General features: G+C 41.8%; 2 protein-coding genes across 2 annotated transcripts in view; both read right to left on the bottom strand.

Moving 5' to 3' along the window:
- LOC134816918 (transcription activator BRG1-like) overlaps positions 1 to 12,157 on the bottom strand; it is a 762,051-nt gene that overhangs the window by 141,766 nt on the left and 608,128 nt on the right. The window lies entirely within an intron of this gene.
- Positions 4,420 to 8,737, bottom strand: LOC134825460 (uncharacterized). Its single transcript, XM_063837638.1, has 11 exons — positions 8,616 to 8,737; positions 8,379 to 8,440; positions 7,724 to 7,818; positions 7,344 to 7,442; positions 7,083 to 7,182; positions 6,812 to 6,895; positions 6,405 to 6,572; positions 6,024 to 6,107; positions 5,588 to 5,683; positions 4,936 to 5,000; positions 4,420 to 4,720 (listed from the first exon to the last, which is right to left on the bottom strand). Exons 1-11 carry the CDS (start codon positions 8,735 to 8,737, stop codon positions 4,706 to 4,708), a joined length of 990 nt encoding a protein of 329 aa, XP_063693708.1. The 3' UTR covers positions 4,420 to 4,705.

Raw genomic sequence — 12,157 nt, 5'->3', positions numbered from 1 at the left:
AGATATTTGTAGATTAATGTAGAATGGATAATCCACGAAAAAAGTGGATGACATTCTACAAATATCTACATTAATCTCCAAAAATTCAGTAGAATTTCTGGGCATTAACTTCAATTTCATCACGTTTTATATATGCTAAGTGATTTAATGATATTATCTGACTACTTGCACAGTTCTTCTATGTTTATTTGAGTGTATTTACATGGAGATTATGGTCCATAAACACTATCATATAGAGAAAAGCAATGATCTAAAAGGGTGGAACTATCTAATTTAATGTTGCATATTAGGGGGGGGGGGGGGGGGGGGGGGGGGGGGACTAAAGTTCTGATCTCTACCGGTGCTGTCAGTCTGAACTTCCAACCATGCCATCCGCCTGACTAGGGAGAGATAAAAGAGGTACTGTTAAATATGGCAAAATAAAATTGTCACAAGGTGGAATGAGGAGGAGGAGGTGGAAGAGGAGGCTAGGAGGACTGTGGAGAAGGAGGGGACTGAGGAGAAGGAAGAGGAGAACTGATGAGGAGGACTGAGGAGAAGGAGGAAGAGGATGAGGACTGAGAAGGAAGAGGAGGAGGAGGATGAGGACTGGGGAGGAGGAGGAGGACTAAGGAGGAATATTGAGGAGGATGAGGATCACTGATCGGCTTAGGGCGAGGCCGAGGGGTACTTTTTTAGCTTAATAGCCGAGGCCGAGGAGTGCCATCTTAGTTAAGACCGAGGCCGAGGGAAGCCGTGGGGTGCTTTTTTGACCGAGGCAGAGGTCTATCCTAGTATATGCCCTTTGAATAAACGCCATCATGTAATTAGGAAAAAAATTAGGAATACTGTTTTCAGAAATGAGAAATGAGAATGTGTCGTACATATAAGGACTGAGGAGGAAGAGGATGACTGAGGAGGAGGAGGACTGAGGAAAAAGAGGACTGAGAAAGAGGTGGAGGAGGTTGAGGAGGACTGAGGAAGAGGAGGACGGAAGAGGACTGAGGAGGAAAAACACTCAAGAGGATCAGTAGGACTGAAAAGGAGAGGACTGAGGAGGAAAAGAGGAGGAGGATGACTGGGGAGGAAGAGTTAGGAGGGGGACTGAGGAGAAAGAATCAGAAGGAGGGGGACTGAGGAGGAAGTGTTAGGAGGAGGGGGACTGAGGAGGAAGATTAAGGAGGAGGTGGACTGAGGAGGAAGTTAGGAAGAGGAGGACTGAGGAGGAAGAGTTAGGAGGATCAGGAGGGGGACTGAGGAGAAGGACTTAGGAGAAGGAGGACTGAGGAGGAGGATGAGGGGAAGGAGGAAGAGAAGGAAGAGTAGGGGAGAAGGAAGCATCTAAATTTTTTTCCGTAACAGTTTTTGTCCGTTTTTGTCCATTTTTGTCCGCTTGCGGATGGGGAGACGGAGGACTGAGAAGAAACTGTACAAGCGAGGACTGAGGAGAACTGAGGAGGAAAAGGATAACTGAGGAGGAGGACTGAGGAAGAAGAGGACTGAAGGTGAGGTGGAGGGGGAGGAGGTTGAGGAGGACTGAGGAAGAGGAGGAGGAAAAATACTCAGGAGGATCAGTAGGACTGAGAAGGAGAGGACTGAGGAGGAGGAGGACTGAGGAGAAGGAGAATGACTGGGAAGAAGGAGGACTGAGGAGGGGACTGAGGAGGAGGACTTAGGAGGAGGTGGAGGACTGAGGAGGATGATGGGGGAAGGAGGAGGAGTGGAGAAGGAGGAGGAGGAAGCATCTAAATGTTATTTCCGTGAGAGTTTTTGTCCGTTTGTATCCGTTTATGTCCGTTTTTGTCCGCTTTCTGAGGAAGAGGATGCGGATGGGGAGCACTGAGAAGGAACTGTACATGCGATGACTGAGGAGGACTGAGGAGGAGGAGTTTGAGGAGGACTGAGGAGGAGGGAAGGAGGTTGAGGAGGACTGTGAAGAGAAGGACTGAGGAGGAAGAGTTAGGAGGAGGACTGAGGAGGAAGAGTTAGGAGGAGGGAGACTGAGGAGGAAGAGTTAGGAGGAGGGGGACTGAGGAGGAAGACTTAGGAGGAGGAGGCCTGTAAAAATGTCCGCTTTCTGAGGAGGAGGATGCGGATGGGGAGACGGAGGACTGAGAAGGAACTGTACAATGTACATGCGATGACTGAGGAGGACTGAGGAGGGAAGGATGACTGAGGAAGAGGACTGAGGAAGAGGAGGACTGAGGATAAGGTGGAAGAGGGTGAGGAGGACGGAGGAAGAGGAGGACTGAGGAAGAGGAGGTCTGAGGAGGATGATAAGGAGGAGGATGTCAGGATGAGGAAGAGGATGAGTAGGAACACTGAGAAGGATGAGAAGGAGGATGAACCATCTAAATGTCATTTCCGTAACAGTTTTTGTTCACTCCGGACTGCGGAGGAGGATGATTGAAGAGGAGGAGGAGGAGGTTGAGGAGGACTGAGAAGGAGAAGGACTGAGGAGGAGAAGGACTGAAGAGGAGAAGGACTGAGGAGGAGGAGGAGGTGTAGGAGGACTGAGGAGGAGGAGGAGGAGGAGGAGGAGGAGGAGGAGGAGGAGGAGGATAAGGAGGTGGAAGACTTGGGAGGAGGAAGAGGACCAAGGAGGAGAAGGAGCAGTGTGGTTGACTATTTCGTAATCACCTCATGGGCAAGAGATCATTGCTTTGTGAAATTAGTATGAATTTATCTTGAGCCGTCCTGCAGGAGTATAGTTTTGCGAAACAAACTTAACCCGACCCTTGGAAATCATGACATTTGAACTCCCTCAGCTTCGCTTTCTTGATCGAAAGCTGATGCTAAAATCCCCCCCCCCCCCCCCCCTCCTAAAGAAGAGGAGGTCTGAGGAGGATGATAAGGAGGAGGATGTCAGGATGAGGAAGAGGATGAGTAGGAACACTGAGAAGGATGAGAAGGAGGATGAACCATCTAAATGTTATTTCTGTAACAGTTTTTGTTCGCTCCGAACAAATCATGAACATTTGAACTCTCTCAGCTCCGCTTTCTTGATCGAATGCTGATGCTAAAATCCCCAAAATTAGTTTTTCCCCCGTTCAGCAACAGAGTTTCTGCCGATCTTATGTCGATCGTTCCGAAGAGGGTTGTGCTGACCTCAGTTGCTGCCTCCGAATCTGCTTCCTCCGATTCTAACATATTATAAGTATCATCAGTGCAAGTGGGACAGTCCACTTCATCATTCTCACACTCAGTCAACTCTGCAGGGTCATTTATATCCTCCTCTCATTCAATCGGATGATGTTTTCATCTTCAAATATTTGCAGGAAAGGTAACTTGAACTTCTTACCATCGTCCACGACAGCCTTGGTACCTCGTTCCATGGCTTTCTTCAAGCTATCTATTTTGATGTCACTTGAACTCAAATCGTGGACCTCCTTCGTATCATTCTTCCATGTCTCGTGTGGTAGTGGAACTTCTTCCCTGAAAATACTGCGTCCACGGGAATGGGCATAGGCTGTCATGTCATCTGCAAGAGCGAGCTCTGAGCGAAGATTTCTTTTCTCGCAGCCGTATGCTAACACTGGTGTGCCCACCTACGAGTGAAATTGAAACGTAGCGCGCCTGAAACGTCGCGCGCCTGAAACGTCGCGCGCCTGAAAGCATGACAATGTCAGCCGCGCCGAAAGCTTTCATAAGGTTTCAGTAATCGCGTCTGCGGCAAATTAGAAAATTTTTAAAAATTTGCCAGTATTTGTCACAATTTGGCGGGACTGGAATATGATGCATTGGTTCGGTTAAAAAACCACCAGATATAATGATAACAAGATTAACGGTGACTGAAATATGGCGAAAACTTGTTTAGCCCACAGCTATTGAAAATGTCGAGTTTACGAAGCTTGATGACTTAATGATAACACAATTCTTTTAGGCAGATAAAGATATTAAATCAAATACGTGAAAACATAGCACAGTATGATAAATAAATGAACATTATTCTTAGTTTATTCCTTTTGTGTGAATAAGATCACCGTAGCAGACAGCAGTTCACGCAACATTGGCCGTGTGGACTGCTTGTCACTTGCGGAGGACATTTAAAAAACACGTTCTAGAAAAGTACACGTGTTAGTCAAAACAATACATGCACGTATTACAAAAATAATTACAAGTGTTAAATTACCAATTCTTAAAAATACACGTGTTACAAATACAAATACACGTGTAACAAAATACTGAGCACATATCAGGCCATATATTTGCTTAAATTTGAAGTGAGTTAAGTTTTAGAACCCTTTAAAAGCAACTCTAAAACTCAAATTCTTACCATTCTGAAAGGATTGGATGCTAAAACGATGAGTATCGTTGATCAGGAGCTCTATTTATCAGGTTTTATAAAAACGCCAATAGAAAAATGCGAAGATTTTTTATAGGGTCTCCCAGGAGATTCTATGTACTTCCAAAAGTATACATCCATTTTTTTTCCAGGTGTATTCGAGGAAATGTCTAAGCTTGTTATGTATGCAGTTTCATTGACCTAATACAAATGATGGAATTTAAGTGAATTTAATCTGGCGGGTGGTGTTTCTTTTATGCAGATAAAGAGCTGAGTTGTGGTCTAAGATGGGAAGCCATAACTTATCTCTGGATCTCAATCGGGTTGACATAATTAAAATAATAATGCAATCTTGTCCTTGTCCTCTCCCCAGAATCCACAAGATGGTTAGGAGAATCGTCGAGGGACAAGCTGCGTCCGAAGAGCTCCGAAGGAGGCTTTTCAATCAGTTCCAGCCTGAAATGAACAGTTTTCACAGACTCTGCATAATATACAATTAATAATAAAGCTGGACCTGTTCTTATGATAAAATTAATTAAAAATAAACCATGTTCCCCACTTGGAAACGATGTCACAGACAACACAGCCACACAATTTAACGGTAAAAATTTTTCATTAAATAACTGACCCAACAAATTCGAGTAATGAGGAGGAGACTGAATCTTACTTACTGTCTTCGCGTCTGCCGCGATCTTGAGTAGGATCTTTCCTGCGTGCTCCATGAGCTCCAGTTCGTCTGAAAGAGTTCTAAACATTAGTGGGGGGGGGGGGTCAATTTCATTTTACCTCATTCGGGCAGCCAAAATTGGGATGAGGTAAAATGAGGTAAAGTGAGGTAAATGAATCTAGTTTTCTGAGCCTTTTTAGAGACAAATGTTTTTGCCGAAATTTACTTTATTTTACCTCATTCGGGCAGCCAAAAAAGGGAAAAATGAGGCAAAATGAGTCAAAATAGGGTTTACCCCCCCCCCCCCCCACATTAGTCGCCAAAGATTCAATGATCCTACATTTCTTGTTGTTGTACGGATAGTATTATATGGAGACAGGTTGCTTTGACCACACATCATATCAACAAAACGAATTCAGTTTTTTTCCTGTGCAAACTTATTGGATTGGAAAGCAGATTGTGGCAGATTGTTTTGTCTAGGTAGTTAAATCTCGCGGCTTTCGACCGGTGCAAGATTTTGTTGGGGAGACCCTAGTATTTGGACGTGATCAAGGATTTTTTGTTGCAAAAAAAGAGTAGCAAATATTTTGGCTGGGCCGCGCCGGTGAGCCAATTTTTTCCGGGACTGTTTGATCGAATACCTATAAATAAGTTACCTTGATATGCGACAGCCGACAGCTGGGCAAAACTCTTGCCGAACACATCCCATCTATCCTCCTGGAGGATCTGTCTCGCCTGTTCGGCCACGGCTCCTGATAAAAGGACTGAGGTTCAAACAGACATGAAATTTGCTAAAAGTAAAGAGATGGATTTCTGAGATAACCTGCAGAAGTGGGTTAGTTTTAACTTTAGAACTGAGTTATATACACATACCAAGTGAAACGTGACTTATAGTGACCTAAAACTGTAGTGGTTTCGATTGCATATCTACTAACCCCCATTTCGACCGTGAATGGGTATTATATCGCTTAAAATAGACTTGATGTGCGTCAAACCAGCTACCTTTGTGTGGAAACGGCGATGCAATCTTCGACTTGAAGAAAAATTAATGTCCGAAAGTTTAAAAACGATATGTTGCACTTGAATTATTACCTATCACCGGATTGATCTTCAAAGCCTCCTCAACCATTGTCGCCGAAGTATCTCGGAGGCCCTTGGGGTGAAGATGTCGTCTCTCTGAAATGATAAAGGCGTGACTAAGTTATTTTCGACGTTGCACAGAGGGAAACCTTACGCCTTAAGGTTAGGGAGTTTTGTATTATGGCGAACGCATCAGTTATCACACAAAAGTCTGATTAAATAATGCGGTTTCCAATTTTTACTCGTCACAAAGATCGTACAAAAAAATGGTCAAAGATGAAAGTATCAACTTTAATTGACCAAAGATGAATTCTTCCTGCGCCTGGTGAGTGGTGACCCATCCATATTACAGGCGATAATTCTAAATGATGTTTAGAAATAGCTGTAACTCACTCAGGCGACTCTCGGACTCTTTCTGAAGTCTGGATATGTGGTCTTTTCGGACCTTGCCGGTTGGAGGCGCAGGCCCGGCTGCTGGTGTGGTGTCCGGTTGAACGGGGGGTTTTGCGACGGGGGCCCGGGGCTCGCTCCGGATGGCCAAAGCTATTCTCTGAACAGCACCTGGAAACGTCACAGCGGATTAGTGTATGAAAACGAAGTTTATTGCAGGATGTTCCTACTTGAAGAATCGTATTGTAAACCCATAAAATTTCAAACTGGGAGTCCGCTCTGACGATGACACAAAACTGTTTCTACGATCAGTAGATAGTACAAAAAATGACTAAACAAATATTAGCATATTCAGCACAGGTAGCGCCTAGTGACCCATCCGGATGACTTTTAAAATAGCTATAACTCACTCTGTTCACTCTCGGGGGCTGTCAATGATCCAGGTTTCGTGACGGGAACCGGGGGCATCTTCTTTATCACTCTCTGAATAGCACCTGGGAATCGCCTACGATTAACCATAATGCAGCAATTCATTTTAAAGCCCAAGATAGGCTATACTGATACAGACGATCAGAGAAGGTAGGGCAAATTTATCGTCGGTCATGAGTTACAGCGAAATTCTCATACAGTGATATGAGTGAGCTTCACTATGGTATAATTATAATGTAACAATATGTATACCTATGTCGCATCTCTCGAAAATATTAGAGACCCTGATCGGAGCCTCGTTAACAGTTGTTGCCAATTGTTCTCCTCCATCAACACTGTCTTCTCCGGGTTGCTAAAGGTCAATGGTAGGTAAAATTAATAGCTAATGTAATATCTAATACACCACGTGAAAGCGATTCATAATCAATACCTATCAGGACTCAGGGGGGAATGATCAATTTATGTTCAATCAGTGAGAATATTAACTGTTAAGTTGAAGAACTATATTCAAACCTTGTCGTCTTTAGCTGTAAAGAAGTTCCAAAAAACTTTCTTGATGTCTTCGTCTAACTTTGTCAGACTTCCACTCTGTCCATCACCACTCCTACCTCCCTGTTCAGGAAATTGTTTATACTGTATGCCACAGCATGTTTTTGAAGCATAGGCAATTATAAACACTGCAAACATTCCACCCGACTGAACTAAGGTGATGTTGCAGTCGGTAATTATCAACTGGAACCTAGTAAAGTAAAAAACGGGAAACTTGTTTAAACTTGTACAAAGCAAAATGCCTGCTTATCATGTACAGCTCAATCTGATTACGGATGTTCTAATTGATCCCACTGCCAGGACCTTATTTCGGAAGATCTGTGACATCAAGTATAATTACTTACCTTTATCTTTTTGAGGGCGGTGATCAGCTCACAGATTGTAGATATTAGCAACTTCCTATTTGCCGAAGTCTTGTCTTTTTTCTCATCAATGTGCACTGTAATTACAGCCGAATGAGTAAGTGGAGTAGATACCTGATCAGTGATCACATAGTACCTTACCCATACGTGACTTCATTGGTCGATAAAAGAGTGGTCGAAAGGAAGCATAGTTCATCAATAAGATGCGGATTTTCTCTCCTGGTATATTAATGACTTAAAACGTATCTACATATATCTACACGTCTTAGAGGAGAATCATTAACTTTCAACGATCAAGTACGGTCTTTTAAATCGTCCTTTCGACCACTTTTTTAAACAATCCATCACATGGAATTAAACGGGTTTTCACCCCTCGACATTTCACCTCACGATCGTTGGCCCCCTGGTTTTAAATCTCAAACGTTGTCTTACACCTAAACCTGGCCTAGCTCCGAGCTATGATAGCTCGATCCCCGACTCTAACCCTTACCGTTACACAACATTAACCCAGACCACAACCCAAGCCCTTTAAACTACCGTTTTGCGCAACCACTTGTTCAAAGAATCCATGACAATGCTTCCAATTTATGAACAAATAAAAAGAAGTGTGGAGGAGAGGCTAACAGAGGATACTTACAATCTAGATCGCACTGCAGGCTTTTTACCAACTTGTCAATGTTCGTAGGTGTGAACGTCTTTCTGAAAATATGAACAGTTGAAATATCTTCTAATCATTGTAGGCTATTATTCTTATTCTGCAAGGCTGATAGTGTAGTTTCAGCTCATCATATAATTTATGTATCAGTAAAAATTGTCTTGGCAGCTGCGCTATGGTTGTTAGCTCTCAAAACGTGATCGTTACACATCTACTAACATGTGGAGAAAGTCCAGCTTATCCTTCACTTCGGTTAGCAAAAAAATATTAAGGTACTTCAACATGTTCCTCTTTTTGTCATCATTTTGAATCTTGGTAACCGACGTTTCCCTTTCGAACATGTTTCCTACAAATAAGTAAGTCGAGATAACAGAATTATTTGCAGTTAGCAGTAGATACATTATGCAGTACATTATACGAAAAGGAAAATCAACCAAAATATTGACCTACAATGCTATATATCTACTTGATGAAGGTTTCAAAAAAAAACAATGCAAAACCCAGTATGACAACGCAGTGAAACACACCATATTACTGTGGCTGTTAGGTAATAAAAGCTGTTTCTGAAATAGAAAGAAACCTTTACAGAACGGATTCCATTCCAGCATAAAATTATTAGTTTGGTGAAGAATTCCTTCGTGAAAATACAAAGTAAACCCGGCATATCAAAATCTGCACACAGAACCATATTAGTTATTACTACTATAATAAACAATTTATTAACAATTTTTATATCAATATGATGAGAAGAGTAATACCAGCAACAAAATCAGGGTTTGATACTCTTGATAATAAACTTTCCTAACAATCTCGATCAAATATGATGTAATTAAAATATCAAGGCTGAAGGCTGGGACGGAAGCAGTGGCTGTTAGGAAATAAAAGCTGTTTCTGAAATATAAAGAAACCTTTACACTTTTACAGAACGGATTCCATTCCAGCATAAAATTATTAGTTTGGTGAAGAATTCCTTCGTGAAAATACAAAGTAAACCCGGCATATCAAAATCTGCACACAGAACCATATTAGACAGTTCATCTAAATTTGTATGTACAATTGATACAATTGCTTTGTAGTGGTTATTGGCTGATCAAATCTCCAGATAAAATTTAAATAAGATCATGATATTATTGCTGTACACAACAAACATGAGACCATTTTTTAAAAACCTCAGCTCTACCCTCATCAACGGAATGAAATGCAGACCGGCAGTTGAACTCATCACAGGTCAAATACTGCATCTACGAACATATGTCTGTCAATGACGCTCATCTCAGGGATGTTGGTGTATCATTAGTCCCTGAGGGATTATTATGTAAACTGCACCAAACGCTTCATTGAACCCAAACACCTGGATGACTTAGGAGTCACCTAACTCCTCCTGCTGGTGCATCATTAGTCCCTGAGGTGAGCGTCATTGACGCTCAGCTAAGGACTCCGTCGGGTCTATGCAGCCTCCTTAGTGTATGAGAAACCACATGCAAGGGTTAAATGAGTGACCCTATTAAAGATCTAGAATCTTGTAAGGGTCCCCTTTAAAAGATAAAGAGAAAGAGAGAACTCAGTGGCGTAACGAAAGGCCCTGCTGACCCCGCTGTGCAGGGGGGCGCCGTCTTAGGGGGGCGCAAAATCGTCGTTTGAATGTGGGACAATTTCGAAAACTTAACTAAAGTACTAGCAAAACTGCGCGTTTTGCTCTAGATACACACTTTTTTAGAGATTTTAACCGGCGTATTCTCTAAAATCACCTAATTTGTTCAATTTTAGGGAAGGGCACCAAAAGGGGAGGGGGCGCCAACAGGGGGGCGCTTTTTTCGGCAGGGGGGCGCCAACAGGCAACGTTACGCCACTGAGAGAACTCCTGGCTTCTGTACAGTCTATTTTCCATCCCAGGGCTCAAGTCACCTCCACCCTCCTTTATTTTACCCCTTTCATCCCTTATCCCTAGGGCAACTGTCTCCTTTCATTGTCCACCCCTCCCCCATTTCCATTTCGATATCACCAGCCATATATATTCGAAATATTCATATTTACCCTTCTGTACTGACTGAAGGGGACCCTTACAAGATTCTAGATCTTTTAGCAGGGTCGCTTGCAGTGGCGTAACGTTGCCTGTTGGCGCCCCAGCCGAAAAAAGCGCCCCCCTATTGGCGCCCCCTCCCCTTTTGGTGCCCCTCCTTAAAATTGAACAAGGCGATTTAAGAGGATACACCGGTAAAATCTCTAAAAAAGTGTGTGTATCTAGAGCAAAACGCGCAGTTTTGCTAGTACTTAAGTTAAGTTTTCAAAATTGTCCCACATTCAAACGACGATTTGGAAACTCAAATCCTGCCCATACACCACCAAGCCTAAAATAAGTGTGTATTTATTTCAGCATATATGTGTTTTGTCAAAAAAGGAGTGTTTAAGCATGAAAATTACTGAACCAAATGTCCCCAGGCCAATCCATTTAGCCAATGTGCAGCAGCATCACATCTGATAAAGTAAAAGTAAAGTAAAAAGTCGGTTGAGCTGAGGGCAAACCAGTTAATAACCCATCTTAAAATCTGCCCAAACAGTAGTCAGGAATGACTTGCTGGGGAAAACATTTTATAATTCTGCAAATACATGTGAAGAGAAGGACTCAGCATGTCATATTTTTTCTGGCGCTGGTAAAGTAATGTACAAAATTATGACATAACATCATCACAAATATCTCCAAAATGTCAAAAACTCTATATAATAGAAAAAATAATAATACTGGTGGTTACAAGACGAACAATTTTGTACATATATAAATGACCGGAAACCCTACTAAACATAGAAACACTAGTGCATGGTTTCAGGACATAACATTGTTGTGCCTGATATAGGAGAAACACATTTTTGTTGAGTGTAGAAAGTCAGGAAACAGCGATTAATTGATATATAATATCAAAAAACATATTATATATGTTCAAAACCATACGTGCTATTTTGTAGCCAAAGGAGCTAATTTCCTTATGAGAACCGCATTCCAAGCTTGTGCAATTTCATTTTACCTGAGGACCCCAGGCTATTATGTTCATTAATATAGATTTGGCGGAATGACAGGCTGAGCGCGGCCCAGTAAAATTTCATTTAGCTACACACAATTTATAGTCTTACTTCAAAGCTGTAGCTGTTTGGCGTCCGTCATCCAACCAAACATCATCCACCAATACATATGAAAGTAAGAAATTAGTCCAAATACATGCAAACGTCGCTCAAGGGGCATTGAACAACAAAGCACCACTTTTTATATTAGCAAATGGTGTTTTTTCACCATGAAGTAAAGTAATAAATCTGCTAAGTCAATTTTGAAGAAATTCGACAAATGTTGTCAAAGCGTTCGATTTTTATAGTTCGAGGTAAAACATCTTTAAATGCGCGGCTCAATTTTTTTTCTTCCTTAATTTTGTTCAGTACCAGTTTTTGATGTAACAAATCTACATGAATTTTTGAAAGATTGAAATACATATTTAAACACATGTTTTTTGTTTTAAGTTTATGTATGTGGTGTAAACATTTTTTCCTTTATATTTTTCAATTTAAACAATTTTTAATAATGCATTTTTTACATTTTGAACATTAGATATATTTTTAAAATCTTTTATAATCAAAATTCAATATTAGATTAAAGTTCATTTTGTAGCGCGATGCACTACTGGGTCGCGCCGCGCATCAAATAATTCTTCTCGCAACCTTAGGTAGATCGGCAAACTGCACCTTTGTGCCTCACCAAGCGGCGAAGGTTTGACATC

Source organism: Bolinopsis microptera, chromosome 1 (assembly GCF_026151205.1).
Source record: "Bolinopsis microptera isolate Bmic1 chromosome 1, MBARI_Bmic_1.0, whole genome shotgun sequence".
NCBI classification, from domain to species: domain Eukaryota; kingdom Metazoa; phylum Ctenophora; class Tentaculata; order Lobata; family Bolinopsidae; genus Bolinopsis; species Bolinopsis microptera.
This window is presented reverse-complemented; position numbering and strand designations above follow the sequence as displayed.